Below are 27,853 nucleotides of genomic sequence, written 5' to 3'. Positions count from 1 at the left end.
TGCAGGGGTCTGGAGATGCCATAAAAACTAAGTTTCAGCAGTAGTATGTTATGCACCACTGAATCAAAAGCTTTGGAGAAGTCTATGTAAATTGCTTTATCCTGATCTAGATTTCTTTTTCCAAGAATGCTTTCAGCTTAAATTTCTAGTAACATTGAACCTCGTTAGTTGAATGGAAAACCACCAGGAAATCTCATAACTGAGGATCAGACTGAGAATTTGGAAAAGATCCTAAAACCCAGCAATGATACTTTTATATTATCAAGGAATCAAGGACAAGTGTTCATCTAGATGCCAGGGAACTTTTACCAATGTCTTTGCAACAGTTCCAGGGTAGTCCTTTTGGGAAAAATAGAAAAAGTCAAGTAACCAAGAACTTTTCTGAGGATGGGGTGGGCAGCTCAAATATTGCCACAATAGTGATGAAGCTTTTTCCTCATTAGAGTCCTTGATTTACGACCATAATTGAACCCAATTTCTGTTGCTGAGATAGTTGTTAAGCAAATTTTACCCCATTTTACAACCTTTTTTGCCGCAGTTGCTATGTGAATCTGTCAGGCCTGCCTCCATTCAAAACCCACAAAAGAAAACCCCCAACTCCATTGAGGTAGAGAAGAGGTACTTTTACTGAGTTTGAAATTATAACGGTGAAAGCAAAGCAAAGTTCTGATTCAAAAGGCACAAAAGTTACAGGTTGAAAATTTCCCCAAAACCTTTCCCCCAGGGACCCAGGCTGAATGTCAAATCCACATCCCACATAATGTCATGTGAAACTCTTCTTCAGGTATTTTCACTCACCTGGAGTTCTAGGACAGTTGGCCTTTACTGGGTGTAAACTACTCAGCAGTGCAGTGTTTCTTGAGAGCAAACCTCCCTCTTAGTTCACATGAGCCTTCATCACACCAGCTCACTTCCCAACCCCAATTACCATGCCCTCCCTCCCATTACTATGGCAGTTGATAGCAAGCATGCATCAAAGGAAAAGCTCATGCTGGAGATCTGGCTGAAATTCGGCCCTCCTGCAGTAGTGGTATTAGCCCTAAGGAAAAAATAGAAGACAAAATAGACAGGCAATATACAGTACAGGAGAGTAAAATAACCTTAAGGCTTGTCAGGGTATTTAGAGTGAACCAATTGAAGGAGTTTTGGGGGCCCAGACATCCTGAGCATTTACCCATTCAGACTGTGAGGGAGGGAAATGTTTCCAGGCCACCAAATATTGTACTTTCCCCATTTCCTGGAATTCAGGATTTCCTTGACTTTGAGGTCTTGCTTACCTTCGATGAGGAGAGGAATTGGAGGGGCAGGTTGGGCTGGTTGAAGAGGAGATACAGATTTTAACAAGCTAACATGATGACTGTGCCCTGAATGCTGAATCAGAGCAGAAAATGCAAGCCAGTGTGGACAAATTTGCAGCAACATGATACAACTTTGGCCTCGTCATCAACACAAAGAAGACCGAAGTGATACATCAGCCAGCTCCAAAAGCCCAACATCAAGAGCCCATCATTACAGTGAAGGGACAAAAGCTGCAACCAGTGGACCAATTTACATACCTTGGCAGCACCCTCTCCCATGCAGTGACAATTGAGCCCAAGCCAGGCATTCAGAAGCCCAGTGACCAGTTTGGCCACAATCGTAGCATTTGATGACTCTGGGAGGCTGAGTGGGAGCTGGCTCAGGAGGCTTTGTCAAGGGGCATCTGGCCAGAGTTCTCTGTGCTGGCCTCTCTGATGTGGGCTTGTTCCTTGCATTTGGCTAGGGAGTCCTCAAAACACGTGTGGAGCACCATCATAAACTGGTTCTAATCCCTCAGCTAGGGGGTATTATCGTTGTGGAGAGTGACTGAATTTTGATGGAGATGCTACAACAGTAGTGTGAAAAACAGTCATGTCACTTTGTAATTTCAAACAGTCACTAAATGAACTTTTACAGGACTATCTGTATAATATTTTTAAAAATCTTCAGGTTCACTTCCAATTCGATGCAGAAAACTCCTTTGCCTCGAATCTTCACAAAAGATCCAGCAAGAGGCATTGGAGCTCCTTATTTTCTGCTTCTGTTTGAACTGGAATTCATCCTTAGAGAAAACCAGACAAATGAGCCAGTTCAGAGCCCCAAACCTGGGATTTGCCTTCTCACAAGCATAAATAATAAAATGAGAATGGGAACTTAGAATAAATGGGAGATATATATTCAAATTTACAAATAAATCTTCATTGCTGATTTTATTTCACTGTTTTCTTTTGTAGTTAATAAATTTGAAAGGCAAGGCCAGGCGGGACAGGGCAAGGCCAGGCAAGGCCAATAAGCTGTAGTTGCTGCTGGGCACTGTCATCCCCTGCGCACTTGCTGCCTCCTGTGTGTGTGCTCAGGGCGGTCGCCCAGCCAGGCTAGAGTGGGCCAGGGCTGAGAGAGCCCTTCATTTCCAGAGCAGCCCAATGGGTCAGATCTAACCACATTGCAGGCTGGATGTGGCCCATAGGCCTTGAATTTGACATGTCTGGGGTAGGGTGAGAGGCAAAACGCCCTCCAAAATTTGGAGGTGAATTGGACCAATGATGGGATTCAAAATATTTTATTACCAGTTCTGTGGGCGTGGTGTGGGTTGGTGGGCATGGTTTGGTGGGCATGGCAAGGGAAGGATACTGTAAAATCTCCATTCCCACCCCGCTCCAGTGGAAGGATACTGCAAAATCTCCTACCCCGCTCCAGGGAAAGGATAGTGTAAAATCCCCATTCCCTCCCCACTCCTGGGAGAAGGTTACTGCAAAATCCCATTCCCTCCCCACCCCACTAACCTGTTTTCCAGCTCCATTCTCCTGTGCAGGGCAACAAAAGAAGACCCAGCTGATCAGCTGGGACTTGGGAGGCAGAGAATAGATGGGGGCAAGGCCAGCCAGAGGTGGTTTTTGACAGTTCTCCAAACTATTCAAAATTTCCACTATGGGTTCTCCAGAACTGGTCAAAACCTGCTGAATACCACCTCTGAATTGGACCCCTCTGTCAAAGATGATCCTTTGTAGAGCTCCATGAAGATGATAAATGTGTTTTAGGAATAATTTGGCTAGACTTTTGGCAGTTGGGATCTTTTGGCAAGGTATAAAATGTGCCTGCTTTGAAAACAAGTCTGTTATGACCCAAATAACACTTTCTGGCAGTTCTACAATAATCCATAGAAATCTCTTTCCAGGGTGCTGAAGGTTGGGCTACCTTCTGCAAGAGTCCTGGGATTTTTCCCTGATGTCTTTTTGCAGTTGCACAAATGGGACAGCTAGCTACATAGCTCTTTATGTCCTTTTTTAATGATGGCCACCAAAATTGTCTTTTAATTAGGTGTAAGTGTTGTAAATCCAAAGTTGTAAATCCAAAGTATTCAGCTAATTTGGAGTTGTGGCATCTTGCCATTAAATGCAGTCTTTGGTTAGCTGGAACTCCCACCCAAGCTAAGTCATCTTTCATTAAACAGCTAGATTTGTGGCTCAAAACACCATTCATTGGTGACCAGTGCTTGTTTGAAAGTTTGAGTGGTGTCATTGTCCATCAACGTTTCCTGGTTTGCCTGGAGTCTAGTAAATTACTTTAGCTGCCAATCAATATATATAGATATATTATAATGTTCTTAAATATATATATATATATGACACCTTTATATCTTTTAATTTTTTATATATATTATAATGTTCTTAAATATGAACATTATAATATATATAAAAAATTAAAAGATATAAAGGTGTCATACTCCAATTAGTACTTCAATTAGTAACTACAGGGGAAAATTTGTTTAATGAGAAAAGATAATATGAAATTGAAACAGGACAAAAATATAAATATAATGATTGGAAAGACATTGAAACTTAGAAAAAGATATATAATTGAATTTAGATATGAGATAATTAAAAATAAAGTTGAGAAAATCAAGGGAGGGAAAAATTATGGAGAAAATGATAAAATAGTAATAAGATATGGAATAGAACACAAAGATGAATATGAAATTGAGCTTTTGTCTGTATGAAGAAGTGATAACCTGGGATCATGCTATTCTCAAAAAAAGATGTTTTATTTGTATTATGTTTTTGTGAAAACCCAAATGAAATTTATATTAAAAAAAAGCATCGACGTATTCTTGCTGACGTGGTAGTTACTGATTTTTGCTGATGTAACGCAGACATGTGTTGTTCCCTTTGGATGAATGCCAAGTCTCGTTTATTTGGCGCAGCGTGCCTTACACCCGAAAATAAGCGCCCTTCGTAGCAGAGTCCGCCTTCTGCCCTTTTTCCAGCTGCATCCTTTTCTGCTCCAAGCAAGCCTTGGGGCAACCGGGGTGTCTCCGTAATGCATCCAGCTCCGCTCATGACAAGGAAGGGACAAACTAAAAAGTGGCAAGAAAGAAGCGAGGCCAGCTGGCTTTGGGCCCGCTTTGCCTTTGTCAACAAGAAATTCAACAGTGGCAGAATGAAGCTAAGGGATTTGTGCTGGTGCAGGGAAAATTCCAGAGGGGCGGAGGTTATGAGGAAAAGGGGGAGGAGGTGGGACCTTGACACTCCGCTCCAATCGAACGAAGGGCGAGCAAGTCTTTATCACGCGCTACGAAGCAGCTTTCTCCCTTTTTTCGCCCGCAAGTGCTTAGGAAAGGAGTAGCTACAGCTTTCCCACGAAGCTAGGATGGCCCCGGCGGTAGCTGCAGGAGTGCTCACCCTGACTAAAGTGTTGATCAGTGATAGCCTGGACCCCTGCTGCAAGCAGATTCTGGAGGCGGCCGGAATCCAAGTCCTAGAGAAATCTAACCTCAGCAAGGAACAGTTGCAGGCCGAGATCAAGGTAAGACCAAAAGAACCTGAGGTTACTTCGCTTCACTCCTCTAGCCATCAAATAATCTCCTGGATAATTTTCAATGCCGGGGGGCGGGGGGGGGGACAAAATGTTAAGCTGGGCAAGATAGAGTCGGAGGATGATGAGCTGTGTCCCCCTCCCTCCATTTCCAGCTGTTCATGAATTCATATCAATATTGTAAAAAAAATGCCGGGACTAAAGTTAGAATATTTACCTCATTTCGTTTAAGGAACGGGATTGGAGGTTAAGGAGCACTTCGCTATTTTAATCTTCCTATCCGTCTGACTCTCGTGATCCAATAGTGGAGGCTTAAGGGTGTAGCAACCAACGCGAGATAGATTTGTTCAAGCTCGATAATTCCTCCCCCCCACCCCCAATGGCTGATTTTAGTTTTTACTTTAAAACAATCTGTTATATTTTGCAAGCCGCCAAGAGTCCGCCGGAGCGGCGACTACAATAAATCGAATGCAAAAATAATGCAAGTATTGCAAGATAGAAAGCGGGAGCATAAAGTGCAACTCTGGCTTGATAGTGGAGAACATAACAGATTCCAGAATAGTTTGCTCGAATACAGGTTACTGAATTTGTAAATCAGACGTGCTAATGCTCCAAGTCTAAACCTTCCGGTTTTTCTTTAAAAGCTATCTTACCTTGGGGATGATGGGAAAATTGAAGGATTGGGGTGACTAGAATCTCACCGAGTTGACTTGCTTCTTGGAGAACCGTTGTCCTTTAAACTCAGTGGGAGGCACAGCCAATGGTAACCCAAATCCGCTGTGATTTGCATAACCCGCCTCATTTCTTCGTTCCAATCATGTTGGAAGATTGTAGAACAAAGAGCTGGTTGGGAACTGGCCCAATTTATCCTTGGCTCTCATCCTGTGAACAACTGTTGAAATTGTGTTGTTCCCAATGGCTGTTCCCAATCCCAAGGACATTTTAGCAATTAGAAAGAGGAAGTTGGTGGGATTGTGTTGAAGAAATTCTGTCTGTCCTTGTTTCCACCCCTTCCTGTTTGGAGGAAGGGGGGAGGGGAGATACAATTTGCTTGGCTTCATATTAACCTGGAACGGGAAAGGAACTTGACTGCACCTGTCTGACAACCAAAGAAAACTAAAAAAAGATACTTAATGTTCTTCATGCTTTGCCTATTGGACATAAGGAAGTAAAAAGATCTGCAGCCTGGTAAATCCTTTGCAGGGTGAAACTGATTACATGCTGCTTCCCGGTGATCAATAATAACAGAAAAACCTCTCTTCCTCCCCCTCTTCTAACCGGGAAGTTATGTTAAACTTTGTACAGTACATGATATCTTTCTAATCTGAGAGTTAAAGAAAAAAGGAAGATGGGCTGTATACAGTATGCATTTCTACAAATAGATTCTTTAAAAGGAGAACTCCTGGTTTCTGCAGTTTGACTCAGATTGAACCTTGTCCAGAGGAATCAACTGGGGCGGGGGCGGGGGATAGTGTGTGGGTCCAGGGAGGATCCTGGGGATAGAGAAAGTAATGAGTGCAGGGCTATACTTCGTGTGAGTAATACCTTATTTTTTCCTTCTTTGTGATACATCACCATATACTGCATGTTAGGTTGGTTTTTTTTCCATGCAAAAGATTTACAATGCACAAATATGGAATTTCTACTTATTCCGCTTTTGCCTTCAATGAAATGGACACAGGAATAGAGAATTGATTTTGAAAGAATGTGTCAGATCTGCCCCAGTCTGCCCCCTCAGGAAAGCAAGACTCTTGAATCCATTGAGTTGAATCAAAAGAAATTTTACTGAGAGAATCTGGTTGCAGTAAAGTCAGGTGGAATCCGAAGGTCTTGCACAAAGTAAAAGCACTACTTTTGTTTTCCCATTCCCAACCCCCCTGTCCAGTCCACTGGCAGCCAATGTGATGCTGAGAAGATGTTTTGAGAATACTGAGGTGCTGGGCAGATAACAGTTCACACTTGGGGCACAATAGCCTTGGAACCTGGTGAAAATGGTCTGGAAAGGAGTTTGTCCTATCTTCAAGGACAGTCCCCCTGGACTTCCGGGTTGAGCCCTCCTCCCTGATGGACCGTAGATCACAACTGTCCGCTGCTATGGTCCGTACTCTTTCGTTGGAGAGCCCCAATCATTGCGATTAGGGGCTGAAGCTGCCTTGGAGGGGCGATGGAGCAAGGGGAAGCTGCAAGCCAGGTTTAGGGGAGCCGCATCTCCCCTCCCGGGCTTGGTCTTTTTACCCCCGAAGATGACTAAAGTGGTGGTCCAAAATGGCCACCCCGAAGAGGAGGACTCTGCTGGACTAAGATTTGTGCAGGAGTGAAGAAAGAGGTTGACAACATCTGAGCCGGGACACTTGGGTGAAACAACTAAACAAAAGTACCCTGGGATTAAGGTAACATTGAACTTTTAAGAAAAGAAAAGTGAGCAGCGGAAATACAAAGGGACAGGAAAAAAATAAGAAAATAATTTTGACAGCTAAGCGGGGCTTTGAACCGGGAAAGGAAGAAGATGGAACTAAAGACTTAATTAAATTGGACTAAAATATTTTGGCAATAAAAAGGCATAAAATAAAGCTGGACTTAAGATTGTCAAAAAATAATAATAAAATTTACAAATTGGAGACTGGATTGTGCTAGAATATTGAGGTTCGAAAAACCCTCAATAAATAAAATAGGGGAAAAGGTGAAGACTTTGTATAATGGAGAGTGCCATCTTCTGACAAATAACTTAAACTCAAACAAAAGGGAAATCATCCTGTTTCTGTATGAACTTATGTCGATATAATGTTAAAAAATATTGAAACAAAGTAAGAACTTTAGAAAGTGAAAGCGGAACCAGAATAAAGAAAGAAGCAAGGAAAGACTGCCTTGTGGGATTGATGGATGTTTTTGTATAGACCCTGGGTTGGAAGAATTGAGAACTTTAGAAAATTTGAAGAAGAAAGAAGGAAAGTAAAAATGTTTTTTGTAGACTTCAACGATTATAAAATATAAGAGTGTGTAATGATGATATCTCTTCAGGAATTAAGAATGGAACTTTAAAATATGAGAAAATTACTACAGGAAAGAGGCGAATCAGTTTGCTCTGTGTTAGAAGAAATGGAGAGGGCGATTGAAGAACAAGAAGAACTTCAGAAAAGGAGGAGTCGACTTAAGGAGAAGCCATTTTAAATAGACAATACAATAAATAAAGAACACCACAAAGATGAGGGGAAAGAAGGAAGGCTAAAAAGTTGAGATTTAAGAAGATAATCAAAAAGGGAATACCTGTGAAATCAGTAGAGGTAGAAAGGCACAGCAGAAAAGGGGAAAGGAAGATATCAAGAAAGAGAGGGATATAAACCCGAATGAGAAAAGATATGGGAAAAAAAGGGAGGAGAGGCAGTAAGAAACAGGTGCAGGAAATAAAGAAACACGGAAATAGTAAAATGATGAAAAGAAATTGTTTTTTCAGAGATAATGGTTGATGAATTAAAAGGGGGATTCTGCAGGGTGACAAGGGATAACAAGAATATATTTGCAATTAAAAAATATTTAGAAAATAGGATATAGATTATTAATGGAGGGTTAGATACTGATAACTCTTATTAGATGAATATACATTTTTATGTTTATCTTTAAAAGAAAAGTTAAGGTCTATTGAAGAAATTGTAATAATTGAAATGAACGTGAAGATGTTTAAAAATGAGGTCAATATCAGTGACCAGGAATTGAATAGTCAATCTTTCCCTTTTATCTTTTTGAAATTAGAAATAAAATTAAGGGGGGAAAATATATTGCGGAATCCAAATGAAAAGATGTAATGATTATTATTGTAACTACTTAAAAATAAAGGTTTATTGGGAATTAAGATGAGGGAATAAGGGTATATTTTAACCACTGAGGTGTCACACTCAAAGCAGTAAAAGGGGGGAAACCTATGCTTGTTTCTTTTTCTTTTGTGTTAAAACTTGTATTAATCTAGAATTTATAGAAAGAATGTGTGATGGAAAGAAAAGATTAAAGATTAAAGAATTATTTAAATTAATAAACTAATATAGACTATTAAAAGGAAGGAGAGACATTGGTAACCTTTTTTTATTAGGCAAACATATTTTTTGTTTTTAAAATAAATATCAAAGGATTATATTTGAAATAATTGAAATGAAAGGATGTTTGGATTTAGATTAATGTAAGAGACTAGGATTAATTTGCTTGTTTCTTTCCTTTCTGAAAGTTTGGAATGGAAAAGGTAATAATAGAATTAAGTATGCATATATGAATGTATAACTATTGTCATATTTGTGTGTTAAAGGGATGACCTGGAAATATGTTGTCCACTAAAAAGAGCTTTTTGTTTTTATGTGAAAAACTGAATAAAATTTGTTTTTTTGTAAAAAAAAAAAAAAAGACCGTTCCCCCTCCCAAGCATACAGCAGAAATGGAAAAACCCCAAGCATGCCATCCCTCCTCGCCTCAGCAGAATGGCAGGACATGATGGTGGGCCTGACATGCTGCCCTCCCAGTTGAGACGTCAGTCTGCAGAACAATAATGAAAAGAAAAAAAGGGTAAAAAAAATCATTTAGGCTTATCAGGATATTGGTTATGAAAATGTTTAAGAAGCCTAACAGCCTTGACATGATATTGGTCAACCCACTCATTATGAGCTTTGAAAAAATCCTTTGAAGCAAAAAAATATTGAACCTTGTTCAAGGAAGGTTAGATCTGCAAGCAAAGATGCAGCAGATAAAATAAGAGCAAAAGCCATTTACTCAAAGCCTACCAGAGCTGAAGAAAAGGATGCGAATAGGAGACAAAAAGTCCTGGGAAAACAGTTCTCCAGAGCAGAAAGGCAGGCTGAACCCCCTCCACCCAGTCAAGCTGCAATTTCCTGCCCTCAACAGCCTTTAATGCAAATTTTGTCTATGACTCAAATGGCACGATCACCAGAGGGCGATAGAGAGCAGGTTTTTCTTCCTACAGCAGAGGAAATTCAAAGGAAGCTTTTCCATTTGCCTGTATGGCTCCTAATCCTGCTAAACCTCAGATTAGGGATAGACCCAGGGTTCCAGAGCCCACATTTACCTCTACTGTGGTGGGGCTGCACCCAGCAGATAAACATGGACTAGAGTTGTCTGATGAAATTAAGGCCCTTATATCTCAGGCCATGTCACATGTTGTGGCCTCTACACTGCAAATAAGTCATCCTTTGGAGCCCCCAATACAGACTATCCATCTGTACCAATTACCTACAGAGATACTTAGGCACCAGAGGTCAGTATCAACAGCCCACTCAGTCAGGAGCAGGGCAACAGTGATAGAGGAGGAGGACCAGAGGGAGCAGGGGTTCTCAGAGGATGAAGACTTGGTCCCTGATCCTTCCCCCTTTACTGGATTGTTCAGTCCAGCACTCTTTAAATCGTTGCTTCACAAAGCTAGAATCACAGCTCAGATAGGTTCAGAGTACCGCACTCCAGTAGAGCCAGCAGATGACCAGGGCTCTAACAGCAAGGTGTTCTCAGAACCTACCATAATTGCAGCAGGACATTCCTGTCCTAAGCTGTTCCTCGAGATTGTCCAGAGACAATGGACTCAGCCAGGTATCTTTCCCACCCCGGGGGGAAATGATAATATGGCTCCCCTCCTCTAACGCACTTCAACTGCTAGCATTGGATGAGCCATTGACTTCCCTTGTCTCTCCCTCCACTATGTCTGAAGACATAGTGGAGACCCTGAAAGCTGAAGTTAGAAAGATGGAATTAAATTCCTTCAGAACACATCAGGCCAACACATGGGCAGTTAAGGCAGCAGCGGTCACCTCCTTTTTCACTAGAACATCCTTACTCTGGCTTCAACAATTGTAGGTGAGAGTTCCCCCAGAGGAAATTTGGATGCACCAGGTCATTAACAAACTGGTGGCAGCCGCCAAATTCACAGCCGACTCATTCTTACATGCAGTCCATTTTTCCTTCAGGGCACTCACCTCCAATGTCACATCTCTCTGCTTGTTATGGCTTCGCCAATGGCAAGCAGATATCAGAACAAAGGGGAGGCTTGCCCCCGCTCCTTATACAGGAGCATCCCTATTTGGGGATGCCTTGAACCCCTTCCTTGTTGAGAACAAGGAAAAGCACAAGGTCTTCTCCCTTACCAGAAGAGCAGGCATCTCTTTATACCTGCAGGCAGTCCTTTCAGTTGACTGGGTCAGAACTGGACTTTACTCAATTCCAACAATCCTAGCCCCCTAAAGCTGACCATCCATCAGACAGATCAGGGTTTAGAGACAGGACTAGGCAACAATTCCAGTCCAAGTTGCCCTTTCATGGCTCGGGAGGCCGTCCCTTTTGCCTCTCTGAATGACTGCCAGGACCCACCTCTCATTGGTGACTGCCTGGCCCTATTTGCGAACCGATGGGAGAATATCACCACCAATTCTTGGGTCCTGAAGACTGTATGATTTGGCCTTACTCTGGAGTTCCTCTCCATACCCCCAAGAACCTTCACCCACTGCCCCACCTCCAAGAACCTCATCAAGAGAGACCTTTTGAACAAGGCAGTCCAACTCCTGTTGGACATCCAGGCCATTAAACTGGTGCCAGAGGACCAAAGGGGGCATGGCTTTTACTCAATCTTGTTTGTAGTTCCGAAGAGCTTGGGGGTGGGGGTGGAGAGCGATTCTGGACCTCAAAAAATTGAACATCCACTGGACCTCAATCAATTGACATACAAGAGATTCAATATGCAATCTCTGCAGACAATCTTGGAGGGCATCGGGGGTGACCTCCTGACAGTCATTGATCTGACTGGAGGCTTATCTCCATATTCCCATTTTTCCTTCCCATTTGGAGGTTTCTCAGGTTCTACTATGCAGAGAACCATTATCAATATAAGGCCTGCTGTTTGGCCTGTCATTGGCCCCCAGGACCGTCACAAAACTGCTGGCAGCACTGGCCGTGCACCTCAGAACAATCCCAATGCATGTCCAGTGCTACCTGGATGACATCCTCATTCAGCCCAGCTCCAGCCAGTAGGCACAGACAGACCTGGGGATGACAATCCATGTTCTTCAGAACCATGGGTTCTCTATCAATTTTTTAAAAGTCATCTAGTTCCATCCACCCACCTGGGGGCAGTGATAGACACCAGGCTGTGCGAGGTTTACCTCTTCCAGCAGTGCCAGGACAGCATCAAGTCCTTGGTGAACCAAATCAGAACAGAACAAGTCATTTCCTTGGCAGTGCTTTGTCAACTCCTGGGGAAAATGGTAGTGACATGCATAGTGATAGTTCCCTGGGCTCAGCTCCATGCCAGAACCCTGGAATGGTTTCTTTTACCATTCCAGAGAGTAGGAAACAGTACCTCCAATATCAGGGTCCGAGTACCATTAGATACACTCAGGTCCCTCAGATGGTGGGTTTCCCCAGCAATGGCCAAGGGAACCCTTTTCAGGGAGCCCAACCAGAAGACTTCAGATGGGGTGCCCATCTCCAGTCTCAACTGGCACAAGGACAATGGTCCCCAGTGGACCTGAAAAACAATATATATTGGCTGGAGCTCTGAGCAATTCATCTGGCTCTAAGGCAATTCCAGAGCACTCAATCAGGACAGCACATATTCATCCTAACGGACAATGTGGCTGCCAAAGCGCATGTCAACTGACAAGGGGAGACCCACTCCAGATCCCTCATGCACAAAGTGGAACAACTGGGATTCTGGGCAGAGGCTCACCTGTTATTCATCAAGGCGGAGCACATATCAGGTGCGACAAAAGCACAGGCAGATTACCTGAGCAGGACCAAGGTAGACCACTCCAAGTAGTGCCTACACCCAGATCTCTTCAGGGAACTGTCCCAGAGATTTGGACGTCCTGTGCTGGACTTGTTCACAACCCTGGCAAACTCGCAACTGTCCAGATTCTTCTCCAGATTTCTGACTCGAGAGCAAAAGGTGTCAATGCCCTTCACAGTCCATGGCTCAAGGGCCTATTATATGCCTTCCCTCCTCTTCCCCTCATTCTGAAGGTGATATGAAAGGTGCTACTCAAACAAGCAGAAATTCTACTCATCGCTCCTCATTGGGCCAGACAGTCATGCTACGCAGACCTGGTAAGCATGTCAGTGTCCCATCCTTGGAGAATTCCTCAGGACAGGATTTCCCTCAGCCAGGGTGTCTTGCAACACCCAGAGCCTCAGTGGCTCCAATTGACCACCTGGCACTTGAGAGGAGAATCCTGAGGAAGGAGGACTTCTCAGGGAAGGTGATACGAACAATCCAAGCTTCCAGGAGACCTTCCATTAACAGAATTTATAATGCTACCTGGAAGGTGTTCTGTAAATGGTGTGCTAGGAAGGACATGGACACTACTGTGGTTTCTATTCCACAAATCTTGGACTTTTTACAAGATGGTCTAGACAAGGAATTACCACCTAGCACACTTCACAGACAAGTGGCAACCTTGTCCACGGTACACCATCTGGTGGTACCTACCTTCAACAGAGCTATTATTCTAAAACCACTTGTGATTCACAGGTACCCCACCTGGGACCTGGGCTAAAGTGTTACAGGCCCTCACCTCGGTTCCTTTTGAGCTGCTTCAGACTATCAGTCTGCATTATCTGACATTAAAAGTCAACTTCTTAGTGGCCATCACTACGGCCAGGTGAATATCAGAGCTGGCAGCTCGTTCTGTCAGATAAGATCTTTGCACCTTTCACATGAAGAGGGTAGTTCTGTGGCTGGACCCCTCCTTCATCCCTAAAGTCAACTCCTGCTTTCATAGGGCTCAGGAAATTGTGCTACCGGACTTCTGTCCAGGTCCATTTCACGACCTGGAGTATAGATGGCACACTCTGGATGAAAAGAGGGTGCTCCACAGATACATCAAAAGAACATCATCACAGAACGGAAGCCCTGTTCGTGTCATTTCAACTGTCTTCCATGGGTACCAAGGTCACATCATCAACCATAGAATAAGGGCTTGTATAGCCAAGGCTTATGAGACTCAGGCTCTTCCCATACCCAGATGAGTAACCACCCATTCAACAAGAAGTGCAGCTACCACAGCTGCATGGGTGACGCAGGCCTCACTTGAGGACATCTGCAGGACAGCAACATGGTCCTCCCCGTCTCCATAAGACACTACAAACTGGACACATTCGCCTCCACAGACACAGCCTTTGGCAGATGGGTGCTACAACGAGTACGTACAGATGGGGGATCACAGGACCAGACCGCTTCTTGCCCATAGGAACAGCTGGCTTTGGTATGTCCCATGTGTATGAATTCTCCAATCAGCATGCTGTAGAAGGGGTGTTGGCTTTCCTGAACGCCTTTTCTCACCATGATGATGGAGAATCCACTCCCACCCTGGTCCAGTGTCCTGGTGGGAGGCTGAGCCAATACCACAAAGAAGATCATCAGGTGGCTGCACCTTCATCGTGACTGGGTGTCTGACCATGGATGGAAGAGGTGTGGCAAAGTTGGATGACTCAGTCTCTGGGCAGAAAGGCATGAATCAACCCATGTGTGTGGATTCTCTATCGTCATGTTGAGAAAAGGCATTCAGGTAAGTCAATGCCTCTTCTCCAAAGCACCTGTGGCAGGACAAGAAATAACATGGAAAATTATCAGAGAGAGATCTAGAATTAAGGAGAAATTTCCTGATAGTGAAAACAATTATTAACAATTTAATCAGAAAGCAACATATGAAAATTCCAGTCTGGTTGTCAACTACAGAAGCATTTGCATACCTAGTTATTTACAAAATGGAACATACTGTTAGATATGGTAAAATTTTAAATGAAAAGGGTGAAATCTAAACAAGAACTAGAGGAGCAAGAAATTAAGATGAATTGGTATACATATACATATACATATACATATACATATACATATACATATACATATACATATATATATATATATATATATATATATATGCAAATACATTCTAGGTATGATAAAGATTGTAAAACAGAGTGATTTTATAATGAACTTACAGAATACTGATGAGAAAATGATTTAAAAATTTTATGGTTACTTACTTGGAATTAAATTGGAGGAAGAACAGATTAAAGAAACAATGATTGCCTGGGGGAAGAATTTTGGATACTAGATAAATGGCTGTTTGGATCTAGATAAATGGCAAAAATTATGGTCTTGAAATTATAAACTGACAATGTCGGTAGTGTATAAAGAGAACTTGTATAAGATGTTTTACAGATGGCATTTACCCCCATCACGAATAGCAAGGATGTTCAAGAACAAATCGGAGAAATGTTGAAAGTATCATCAGATACCTGGATCATATTATGACATGTGGTGGACATGTGTGGAAGCTAAGAGATACTAGACTAAAATTCATACATGGCTTGAAAAAAATGACAAAACAGCATATAGATTTGAAACCAGAAATATTTTTATTGGGTATCTTGCCTGAAGTAGAGAATTGACGTATTTGATTATAAATGTGTTAACAGAGGCTAGAATTGCATTTGCTAGAAATTGGAAAAGTGAAAAAAATCCAATAGAGGAAGAAGTTATTAAGAAAAGGATGGAATGTGCAGAAATGAGTAAATTGACACTAGCAATCAGAGAGCAAAAAGATAAAGAATATTATAAAATTTGGGATTTATTTTATCAATGGTTAGATAAGAAAATAGACAAGTAATAGTACAATATGCAAGACATGATGTAATGATATTATATAATTGAATATAATGAAATGAATTCTCAGATTTGTTAAAATTCAGATTTGCTTGATAAAGAATTATGTGAATTTATAGTTGAGTCTAATAGTGATATAATAACAATATAATGTAACATAATATAATGTGTATAGTTGACTTATGTAATATGAATATATGTTTGGAAGGAGAAGACTGTTGATATTATGACATTGCACAAAAGAAATGTACCAACTGACACATCGATTTTTGGAAGATGGTTTTATGTTGATGTTTTATGTTTGTGTTTGTTAGTGTTTGTCTTCAAAAAATAAAAAACTTTAAAAAAACAATTTAATCATAATTAACCTCCAGTGATTTTTTGAGAAGCTTGCCTCTGAAGGTTGTATGTGCTTTTTCACTCAAGGTTTTTTAAGGAGAGATTGGACAGGTCATTTGTCCAGAATTGTGCTTGAGCAGGAGGTTGGAGTAAAGACCTCTAAGGTCTTACCCATTCTGTAATTCTTTTATCCAGTTTATCCAGTAAATTTCATGTCTGAGTTAGATTTCTAGTAGTCAAAAGGACTGCATTTCACTAACCCTTATTATCAATAACTTGGTCAGAATAAATTATGCAAATGAAATTATATAAAGTGTATGGATGATGAGGCATTCAAGTTTTCATTGTCTAGAGCAAGCCACAAATTGTGCCATTTTTTATAACCTTTGTAACTTTCTGACAACCCATTGGTTAAGTGATAGATCTTGCTGACAGGAATGGAGAACCTACTAGCTTTTCCTCTTTTGAAATCAAAGTCACACTATTGCTTATAACAGTGGTTCTCAACCTTTTCTTCACCTTCCTTTAATTACCTATTGTAGTCATGGAGTATGGCCACGGACCCCCAAGACTTAATTAAAGATTTAAATTGTAATATTTGTTCAAGCCTTTGCAGATAGTCTGTGATGACATTGCAGCCCCCCCCCCCGGGGTCCACAACCCACAGGTTGAGAACCACTGACTTACAGAAAGGTTGTACCATTCCTCTCACAAGAGGAATAGAGTTAAGGATGGAAGAGGTGGATTAGCCATTTTAGCCTTCTCAGGCTCTTTGTTTAAAATTACTACTTTTCTGCAGTGTTTCTGTGGGAAAGAAATGTAGAGGTGGTCTATGAATTGATGGGTCCATAGTTTTATTTGGGATCCTTATCTCTATAAATGATTCAGCTTTCAGCCTCCTTATAGTTTCCTGATACCTGTCCGGTTTAGGAACAGGAATAGAAGGCACATTTCTAAACCTTGGTTATAGTTCTCTGAGCAGCTTTGTGTGTGTTCCCTTGTTGACTTGCTGATTGGATTTTGATTTCTTCAGGATGTTGATGGACTCATTGTACGCTCAGCAACCAAAGTGACTGCAGAGATCATCAATGCAGCGGAAAAGTTGCAGATCATTGGGAGAGCCGGAACTGGGGTTGACAATGTAGATGTGGAGGCTGCTACAAGGAAAGGAATCCTCGTCATGAAGTAAGTCAGCAAGAGGTTTCCAGAGAGCAAAAGCATCCCCAGCTTTTACATGGAAGAGAATGCAGAGATCACCAGGCACCTAATTCCAGAGCAAGCCTGTCTGATCTGATCTTCAACTCCTGGATTTGCTCATAAAGCAGAGAGGGTTCAGGGGCAATGAATTGGCAGGCTTCTTTCTGAAAGACATTTGCTGTCACTCAGTGAAAACAATTTTAGTTGCCTCTGTTTTAAGAGATCATGCCTTTCCTTCTAAGGAGAGCACATATGGTACTAGGATTCTGTAATGACAATCCCTATCTCCCTTTCTCTGCTCTGAGTTTGTGGGTGGCACTTGTTGGAGAAGTGAATGCTCAGCATATCTTCTGAGTTCTTTCCTTACTTGCCAAACAGAGCATGCTATTTCCTTGCCTGTGACAAACCTCTTAAGATCATTACCCTCTTGTTTTTTCTCTTATTCCTTCATAGGAAGAGAATCATTTCTCTCCTCTACATTCATCACTGCATAGGCTCAGGCAAAGAGAAATTGGACTGTCTTCTTACTCACCTTAGGGAAAACTACAGTAGCCCTTGACTTACAACAGTTCATTTAGTGACTGTTCAAAGTTACAATGGCACTGAAAATCTGACTTACGACCATTTTTCAGTTATGAACTTTGAAGCATTTCCAAAATCATGTGACCAAAATTCAGATGCTTGGCAACTGATTCATATTTATGACTGTTGCTGTATCCCAAGGTCATGTAACTACTTTCTGAAACTTTCTGACAAGCAAACTCAATGGGGAAGCCAGATTCACCTAACAACAAAGTTACTAACTTGTTAACTACAATGATTCACTTAATATCTGTGGCAAGAAAGGTTATTAAATAGGGCAAGACTCACTTTACAAATATTTCACTTAACAAAGGAAATTTTGGACTGAGCTGTGGTCATTAGTCGAGGACTACCTGTATTCAACTCAATCAATGCAGCTCAGCCTGAAGGAAAAAACAAGCAGGTGGATATTTTTTTTTAAAAAAAATCTCCCTTATCTTTGCCAAAGCTACAACTCCTTAAGAGTAGCAATTCCTATTAACTCTGGAGGAGAAAATCTTCTTGCTTTTGCCTTTGAAAATATTTCAGGTTGCTTTTAAGTTTATATGGTATGTTTTGCCTTCACCTATGTCACTGATGTGCTGTGTCCAGATTCTTCATTTTTTTACTTATTTTTTCATAGTTCATTTAAATGCACTCTGATCACTGGAAATACCTCTGAAACTGCACAAATAGATTGTAATTGTTTAATTCAGGAACTAGCTATGGTAGTAGGATTGCATGCAGTCTTCCATGATTTATTATCAAATTAATTTTTAATGTGACAATGTTAAACATTAACCATTATTCCAATCTCATTGTCACAGGTGAGCTGGAATCTGCAAACTCTAGATTTTCTTAAGTTCATTCCTACAGCTCTAAACTATAATCTAACATTACATTTTAATATGTAATCTCTAAGTAATTATTTGGGCAGTATAAAATCATTTGTGGTACCTCAAAAGTGTAAGGGGTATGATATTTTGCCTGCATAGAAATTAAGGGATTTATGTGTGGTGTTTAATTTGAGAGATTAGATTAATTGCTGGTGGCTACCTTTTGAAATTTTGAGACCCACCATGAAAGGTCTTCCTTTTCTTCATATGATTCTTCTTTTAGCAACAGAGAATTGAAAGCACAATTTCAGTTATGGAGCATTATCTTTTTGAACTTCCTAAACAGCATTTTTCACTCAAAAGTCTGTGTGTAGTATCTATCTGGAATGTTACCGGTTAACTTTGGGAAAACAATGTGTATGAAACGAGTGCATAAAAGCCTATGTTGATTGCTCTCCTAAGTGACTAGGAACTGTTAACTCTATATTTCTTTCTTATTGCTTTGCTCCACAGTACTCCCACTGGCAATAGTCTCAGTGCAGCAGAGCTAACATGTGGTATGATCATGAGTCTGGCCAGGTAAGTAATATCATTTCTGGGAAAGAATGAAACATTCTAGCAAGAGCACAGGCTACCTTGAACTTCTGTCTTGCAAGAAATTAAATAACAGAGAAAAGAGTTAAGAACTCATAAGTTATTAAGAGGGTACTATATTAGTTGTAGTTATTTCATTAGAGTAACTGACTGACTTATATTTGTATTTTGTATTTCTACACATGGGATATCAATTTAAGTAAAATAAGTTTTAATATGGAGGTGCATGGTAGGCATATAATTGGTAGTAACCAATTATGAAATCAAAATACAGCAACTTGGAACTTATCAAATAAAAACAGAATAATAAGAAAAAACAATGCCGCCCTGATTAAAAGCCTGGGGTTTTTTTATTAGCCTGTTTGTAACAGAAATTGTTATTCCAGGCAAATTCCACAAGCTGCAGCCTCAATGAAAGATGGAAAATGGGACCGTAAAAAGGTAAGAAGCTGATTCTATGAGGATGTCATATATTTATAGCGATTAGGAATTGGTTCAAACCAATGTATCTTTCTGCTGCAGTTTATGGGGATGGAACTTCAAGGGAAGACCCTAGGCATTCTAGGCCTTGGCAGGATTGGACGAGAGGTAGCCATTCGGATGCAGTCCTTTGGCATGAAGGTAAGAGTGATTTCCCCCTCTGCTGCCTTGGACCTCCTCTTCTCAAAAAGGCTATGGATAGCCAGTGCCCCTATTTCCTAGTGGTGGTAGATGGAAATCTCAGCCATTCAGACAACTTTTCTTTCTTCTTTCTATCTGTGTAGACCATAGGATATGACCCCATAATCACGTCTGAGGAGTCAGCTACCTTTGGTGTTGAACAGTTGTCATTGGAACAGATCTGGCCACTGTGTGACTTCATCACAGTGCACACCCCACTTCTGCCTTCCACCACAGGTGAAGTGCCAGTTTTGAGGCCTCTTGTTATGTTGGGGGGATCTTTCTGTAGTACTGAGTTACTGTATGTATTCTTATGTTTGCTGCTTATTATTAGCAAATGGAATAGATACAACTTATGCAAACAAAACTGAGTGAGAAAGGAATCAGTGTAGGGAGTAAGAAAGAAATTTTGACAAGAGATATGCAGGATTTATTGTCTCAGCAAAAGGAGCTGAAGCATTTTTAAATAATATAAGGAAGTGATTGAAGCAGACACCTCCATAATTCATTAAAATAGGAGGAGGAGGAGGAAGTATAGCACAAATGGACTTGCATGATTCTATTAATATAACCAATCTTAATAAAAGTTTTAGCCTATCTGGAGTTGATTTCATGGTCTGTTCTAACTAGTGGGCTTGACAATAAGGAAGGAAATTTGGAATGATTGACCATGAGGTAAGCAGGCATCTTGAATGAGAAAAAAGGAATCTTTTGGGGATAAGGAATGGAGAAATCATAATATGGTTAGAAAACCCTAATGATACAGACAAGGATTACTTCATTGTAGAAGGTGTTAGTGAAGAATTCTGGATAATGGAGGAAGAGCAGTTATGTGTCTTTATATTAAAATTCTGCAGCTGTAATTGTGGAAACCATGAGAAAAGTACATGTTTTACTATGGTAACTTACTTGAATAATGTTTCTTAACTGGTTTATTTCTTTGTTCACAGCTTTGAATTTTCCTACAGGAAAAGATGGTATTCAAGTTTTTATATAAATGGAAAGGCAGTCAGTTCACTTGGCATGTGATATAATTGTGGTGTTACAAACTTCTAACAAGGGTAACTACAAGAAGAAGAATACATTGGACTTTTATTCAAGTTTTCTGCTCTTGCTTTTTTTCTAGGGCTTCTCAATGACATTACATTTGCTCAGTGTCGCCATGGGGTCCAGGTGATCAACTGTGCCCGAGGAGGTATTGTGGATGAAGGTGCCCTTTTGCGGGCTCTCCAGTCTGGCCGCTGTGGAGGAGCAGCCTTAGATGTTTTCACAGAGGTGAGGCTTTGTGACATCTTGTTTGCTTTTAGCAGTTCAGTTCCGCTGGTCAAAGTGGTGGTGCTAATGGAGCTAGTAGTTCTACAGCAGTTTCCTCTGACAGCCAAGCTAGCTGAGGAACTCTGGAAGTAAAAGGTCATATTTTTGGTCATGTACTCTGATTGGGGATAGTGTCCACCTCAGGATAAAAAATACATAGTTGCCTACTAGTGTTCTAGAGCTAAATATCTGAAAATGCTGCTCCTTATAGTTTCAACTAGTTGGAGTTTTACAATGTCTGCATTATTAAGGGTAAAAATTTCTTTCTAACTCAACTAAGCCTTTCATAACTAGACAAATTCTTTTTCCTTTTTAGGAGCCACCCAAGGATAAAGCCTTGGTTAACCATCCCAATGTAATCAGTTGTCCTCACTTGGGTGCCAGTACCAGAGAAGCTCAAAGCCGCTGTGGAAGAGATATTGCCATGCAGCTTGTAGATTTGGCCCAGGGCAAGGCACTGGTTGGCACCGTGAGTCCTACATTTAATCCTCAGCTACTAATGATTTGTATATCATTTTTAAAATTCTTGTAACTAATTTTAATTTTAAACTTATCATCATTAAATGGTCAAAGACCAGCACAAATTTTAAACTCAGTTTCTGCATATTCTAGCACATTTCATTTTTTTCAGAAAGAGTTGAATTTATAAGCAAAATCACAGCATCATACAATACATTAGAGACGTGATAAACATAGCTAACTTGAATACAGGCTAAAGCACACTGTATTAAGTTCAATCTAAAGTTCAGCCAAGCTTCAAGGTATTGTGCTTGTACTGACCAATCCAGCTTATAAGTGCTAACTTTCATTGTGTGAATGCCAGTATTACTTTTAACAAATGACAATAAAAATAGAACTGGTTGACATAGTGGAAAGATATTAAGCTCTAAAATTGAAAGCAGGCCTCAGGATAAATACTCCAAGGGAATAGATTTTCAAAGAAGATAATATAATGATATGTTGGTATTCAGCTGCTATGAAACTCATCAAATTTGGTACTTAATGCATTTTGATGTGCAAATATTGTCCCGGTAATAATAGTTTGTTTAATATCTAACACATAAGCTAGAACTTGACAATATTGGCTGTTTTATGACTCGCTATATTCTTTATGAGAGAAATGTGTTTGGTACTCATCACACACAATTGATGATGAGTACTGAGGTACCGCTGTACTTTAGAGCTTGAATGGTATTCCATCTGTAATTATTAAAGATATAATAAAGAAAAAAATATAAGTTCATTTATTAAGTGACTCAGCACTATAAACAAAATAACTGGGGAAATGGTTATGGGTTAGAAGTCTAGTGCAATAGGCAATTTCACACTGCTGTTCTTCCCTCTCTCAGGTAAATGGACAGGCTCTCAGCAGTGCATATGCATCCCATACCAAGCCATGGATTGCACTGGCTAGAGCTTTAGGAAGTGTGCTACGTGCACTGAGCCACCAAGTGAATGGAAGAGTGCAGCTTATTACCGAGGGTGAGATGAGAGATCCAGGCATTTGGCTTTTTACCAAAATCTTTTCACTCCTTTGCTCTCTCATCTTCCTACTTAACTAAACAGAAAAGCTTTATTTTTCAGCCTACATAATTTCTCTTGTGTGTGTGATTTCCTCTTTTAAAAGAGAATAACTTTCACCCTCTCTGGGATGTCTTTTGTTTCCTTCATTGTTTCGGCTTCTGCTCTCTTCTCAAAGTTTTAAGAAAACATGTTTTAGAAACATGTTTTGTAGAAACAAAATTTCTCATTTTGTACTTTTGCAGTTCGTATCTTCAGTTCGTATCTGCAGTTCGTTTATGTAAGGCAAATTGTCATTATCCATTTCCTATTTGCACATAAAATCTCATTTGCTCTTGGTGCTAAAGAAGCATAGGCCTACTACTGGTACAATTGCCTGAAAAGAACAGAAGATAGTCCTGAATTTACTTCCCCTGAAAAGAGACAGATATAAACAAGATTATTTGATTAGATTGGAGGTTAGATAAGATTAATCATGTCCTTCCCTTGGATTGCTTATTCTCACTTAAACTAATTGTGGGAAATTCTTCTGCAACAAAAGGATGCATGATATCCATTTTTATATATATTTGTATGTGTAGATATACACATCTATGTGATAGCCAGAAGGCCACCTTCTGGCTATCACATCAAGACACAGGAGGGAAGCCCTATTTAAAAAGGCCAGGGTGAGAGGCAAAAGGCCTTTTCCTTCTCTGAAGGGGTGAAGCTGGTGAGATGATCATCTTTCAGGAAAAGATTTACCTGTTGTAGTCTCTAACAAGAGACAAATGGAAACCTGTAGTTCTGCTTACAGGGATGGTTTCTGCTTGAAACCCTGGACTTGTCTCCTCAGTTTATACATCTTCTGAGGAGAGATATTAAGTGCCTTCTGATGATTTGATCATGCCTGTAATTTTCACTAGGTTCAACTTTGCAGAAGTCTAGCAACTACTTGATTCCTGCTGTGGCAATGGGGCTCCTTCAAGAAACTGCACAGAAGGATGTGAACCTTGTGAATGGGCTGCTTCTGGCTCAAGAGGCTGGGTTGAAGGTATATAACTCCCTTTATCCCTAGAACCAAAGGCCAGTTTATTATAGGCCTTTGCGAAAGAAATGCTATTTCTTTCTGTATATCTCCATAATTATAAATCAGATTGAAAACTGGACATTTTCTCCAGCCCAGTTATGGCTGCACATAGTACAGTTCTATTTTCATGATAGACAGGAACTCAGCTTTCTGCAGAGTATAGCTATGCATATTTGGAAGAAGAAATTTGGGGAAAAATTTCTTTTAGGGGAAACTGTACTAACTTCCCTCTTTCTGACTCCTAGATCACCACTACTCACACTGACAGCGCACTGAGCAATAATGCACAACTTCAACTAACTGCCACTAATACCCCTCATATGGTTGTTGGCTCTGTGCAAGGCACCATTCCATGCCTGCTAGAACTCAACGGAGCAACCTTCAAGCAACTGGTCCCTCTCAGTGGTCCTTTGCTGTTCTACAAATCCAAGACTTTCAGTGTCAGTGTGTTACCAAGAATTATTGGTAAGGCAAAGCATTTCTCATCCCCTTCACTGACTTTTTAGTAAGAATTTTGTTTACAATCAAGTTGCCTCCAATTTGTGTTCCAAAGACTAAAAACATAGAAAAGGATGAGTCATGAATATAATCACCTTTAGTGTATCTATGAATAACATTGGATTTTAGAAGAACATTTATGGTAAGTGCTCCAAGGCATGATAAATAACAGGTGAAAAATTAATAGTTGTATAAAGATGCTTTAAACCATGATATAATGAATAATATCTGTATTAATAGATACCTATAAGCATCTGCTTATGGGCTTTGGGATGGAGGGAAATATGGGTATCCTTGCTTAATGACTATTCATTAACTGACTGAAGTTATAGCAGCACTGAACAAATGATAGTTATGACTGGTCCTCAAAATTATGGTTACTGGAGCCCTACAGTCATGTGATCAAATTTCAGGCACCAAGCAGTCCAACCACATTTACTGTCAGTGTGTGCTTCAACTTCCCCCATATCTGTCCTTTTGGTCATCCTGCACTTCACTGTCATCACTATTTTTGCCATGCTTCACCACATCCAGCTGTTTTTACCATCTTCCTGCATCTTCCCCTCATACTGTTGATGAGGTATACTAAACTGAGGAAGCTGTTGGCTCTAACAACTGCAGCTGGGTCTACCAGAACTGCTGATGTTAAGTGATATGATCACTTGTTTCATATAATGACTGCTTTGTAACAGAAATTCCTGCCCCGGTTAGAATTGCTAAGGAAGGATTACTTATATGGAAAGCAGTTCTGTGTTATATGAAAATAAATAGCATGGTTAATGGAGAGAAGATTGAAATATAGATCTGGAAGTTCCAGGCATGAGTTTATTATAAATTACAATTTGTAATGAACTCGTAATATGTGCTATATGACCGGCAGTCATTATGAACTAGGTTTTTTTTAAAAAAAAATCCCACTGCATAAGGGAAAGACAAAAAATAGTGTGACAACAGTGGGAAGGATGATATAATTTTTGGCCACCTTTTTCATTTATTGAGGGTGTGTTAAAATAGAGATCTATTTTGTGCACCCATTTTATTTTTTTAAAAATATCACTAGATTTTGGCATCAAAAGTTACCAGTGTAGACTTAGAAGATTACAAGTCTGCAAATGTATAATCAGTTTTCTGAAATGGGCATTGTTCTGATTTCAGATCTGCTAGGGAAGACCAAAATAGAGCTGCTGTGCTACCATCATTCCAGTACTGAGAGTGGAGAGGAGTGGAATGTCCTGAGTCTGTCTTCTGCTCTACAAAACCTGGAGGAACTGAAGCCACATCTGACAGAAGTGTTCCAGGTGATACTTTAAGTTCTGGTGAAGAATCTGACAGGGCCCACCACTTTCTGTAATGTGAATCTTATATATCTAATTAAAGATAATGCAACAATGATTTTGTGCATCATTGCTTTATGTATAATACAGTTGTTGTCCTTGAGAGCTATAAGATGAAAATATATTTCAGTGTGAGAAATAAAATAGTCTTGACTACTTACTGATATAAGATCTTTCAAGGTGGCTCTTAGTTTTGAAGAAAACAGAATGTGTAGCTTTATTATTCAGTAATCATACGTTCCTTTTGTTTGCAAATAATATTTATTTTAGTATTTCTACAGTGCATTTTTCAGATGTTAGTTTGAAGGACAGACTTTTCAAAGCACACTCAGCAAATTTCACGCTCGGGAAAAATTGTACCTCAGTCCTTGACAGGATCTGTATCTTAGGTGACTGACTCAGTTACTACCTTCAATATCTGAAACAAATTTTTCAAGAGATCAGCATCCTCATGGAGTTCTTATGCGGAACTTCCATTTTCTTTTTCTTGAGAAAACTCTCTTCCTCTTTTTCACTAATTTATTTATTAGTACACAGAAATGTTCAGTCCTCTGAATCTTTTTACAGCCAGGGACCTAAATATTTTTAGGAAGGTAAAGTGCATTGGTATATTGAGTACTGTCAAACAATATTTTCTACAATTTAAACATTGTCTGTCTAATTCTGATGTAGGAGATGACCAGGCTGAGCCTGAGGGCATGGTCAGATGTATCAATCAATTTGCAGTCACTATGCCCCTATGACCTAAGTCCAGTCCCCCTTGAAGTCCATTCACTCACATCTGGTGCCAATTTGCCTTGACTGTTAGTAGATCAGATTCTTATGTATAGGTAGCATGAAATAAACTTCTAATACTTTTGAATTCTATTGTTGTTCCTGAATTTTTGCACCTACCATCAGCTCCCTTAAACAACAATTTTAAGCTTAATTGGAGAGTCAGAATTTCCCATCCCAGTCCTATTCAACAAATTACAAACCATCAACCGACCAATGTCATCCCTGCTGAGGGGGATGCTTCATTGGCAGAGGAACGGCATCATTTCTTTGCTCGCTTTGAAGTAGAGACAGATAAAACACAACTACCAGCCAACTGTAGCCCCTACCTCATTGTGGAGGAAGAGGAGGTGAGGAACATTCTGAGGGCTGTGGACTCTAGAAAGGCTGCCGGTCCTGACGGTATCTCTGGCTGAGTGCTTAAAGACTGTGCTGGTTGGAGTCTTTACCAGGATCTTCAACCTGTCTTTATTCCAATCCACTATTCCATCTTGTTTGAAGGCTTCCACCATTGTTCTGCTGCCAAAGAAGTTTCCTATCAATAACCTCAACGATTACAGACCAGTGGTACTCACTCCTATCATCATAAAGTACTTTGAAAAATTGGTCTGCTGGCACATCATTTCTGGTCTTCCACATACATTTGATAAACACCAATTTGCATACAGACAAAATAGATCTACAGAGGATGCTATAGCCATCACTCTTCACACTGCTCTGACTCATCTAGAACAGCAGGGGGGCTATGTGAGGATGCTTTTCGTGGACTTTAGTTCTGCGTTTAATACAATTCTTCCACATAGACTAGTGTCTAAACTTCTGCACCTTGGGCTTTCTAATTCAATCTGCCTTTGGATTATGGATTTCCTGTCTGGCCGCTCACAGTGGGTCAGATTAGGTAATCATACCTCTTCAGCCCTTATTCTTAACACTGATACACCACAGGGTTGCATGTTGAGTCCCTTATTCTATACTCTTTATGTGCATGACTGCATTCCCACTCATGCTAGTAATACTATTGCTAAATTTGTAGATGATAAGTGGGACTTATCTCTGGGGGGGATGAGTCTGCCTACCGAGATGAGGTGGACCGGTTGCTTTCGTGGTGTGGAGACAATAACTTGGTCCTCAACACCAATAAGACCAAGGAGCTTATAGTGGATTTTAGAAGGAACAGATCAGACATCCAGCCCTTGCTTATCAATGGAGACGAAGTGGAGCAAGTGGCCAGTTTTAAGTTTCCGGGTGTTACCCTAAAAGAGGACCTGACCTGGGGTGCCCACATTGCAGCCCTGGTCAAAAGGGCCCAGCAGAGATTATACTACCTGAGACTTCTCAGAAAACAACAACTGAATGAAAAAACTGCTGGTGACCTTCTACCGCTGCACCATACAGAGCATTTTAACATATTGCACCTCTGTCTGGTTTGCCAATTGCACAGTGGCAGATAGGAAAGCACTCCAGAGGGTTAATGTCATTGCCCAGAAGATCATTGGTTGCCCTCTCCCCTCTTTGGAAGAGCTTTATAACTCCCTCTGCCTTAAGAAAGTTCAAAATATTCTCAAAGATCCATCTCATCCTGGGAACCCTTTTTTTGAACTATTAGCATCTGGCAGACAGTACAGAATAATAAAAACAAGGACAAATAGGCTGAAAAACAGCTTCTATTCCAGGGCAGTAGCTC

The 27,853-nt window shown here is 40.5% G+C and overlaps 1 protein-coding gene and 1 long non-coding RNA gene across 3 annotated transcripts in view; one reads left to right on the top strand and one right to left on the bottom strand.

The window, feature by feature from the left end:
- Positions 1–5,787, bottom strand: part of LOC148126254 (uncharacterized) — a 63,119-nt gene extending 57,332 nt beyond the window's left edge. The window contains exons 1-2 of one of the 2 annotated variants that reach the window (XR_015743368.1): positions 5,484–5,787; positions 799–1,039 (exon numbers count right to left, since the gene is read on the bottom strand). This is a non-coding gene — a long non-coding RNA (uncharacterized LOC148126254). The remainder of the gene's footprint in view (positions 1–798; positions 1,040–5,483) is intronic. The other variant, XR_015743367.1, reaches the window with a different exon arrangement.
- Positions 4,607–25,453, top strand: PHGDH (phosphoglycerate dehydrogenase). Its single transcript, XM_026703450.2, has 12 exons — positions 4,607–4,821; positions 16,845–16,996; positions 18,919–18,984; positions 19,386–19,440; positions 19,522–19,620; positions 19,764–19,896; positions 20,786–20,934; positions 21,290–21,442; positions 22,323–22,455; positions 23,400–23,527; positions 23,809–24,028; positions 25,217–25,453. Exons 1-12 carry the CDS (start codon positions 4,666–4,668, stop codon positions 25,369–25,371), a joined length of 1,599 nt encoding a protein of 532 aa, XP_026559235.1. The 5' UTR covers positions 4,607–4,665; the 3' UTR covers positions 25,372–25,453.
- The last annotated feature ends 2,400 nt before the right edge of the window (positions 25,454–27,853 follow it).

This window comes from Pseudonaja textilis, chromosome 3 (assembly GCF_049901715.1).
Source record: "Pseudonaja textilis isolate UNSWEBS1 chromosome 3, rPseTex1.2, whole genome shotgun sequence".
NCBI lineage: Eukaryota > Metazoa > Chordata > Lepidosauria > Squamata > Elapidae > Pseudonaja > Pseudonaja textilis.
Note: the sequence above shows the minus strand (reverse complement) of the source record. Positions and strands in the feature narration are given on the sequence as shown.

Bases quoted from the DNA above. Each gene is read 5' to 3' on its own strand.
- PHGDH (XM_026703450.2), top strand. From the start codon at position 4,666: ATGGCCCCGGCGGTAGCTGCAGGAGTGCTCACCCTGACTAAAGTGTTG. The intron at 20,935-21,289 runs GTGAGGCTTTGT...TTTCCTTTTTAG, and splicing joins CCTTAGATGTTTTCACAGAG to GAGCCACCCAAGGATAAAGC. The intron at 23,528-23,808 runs GTATATAACTCC...TCTGACTCCTAG, and splicing joins CTCAAGAGGCTGGGTTGAAG to ATCACCACTACTCACACTGA.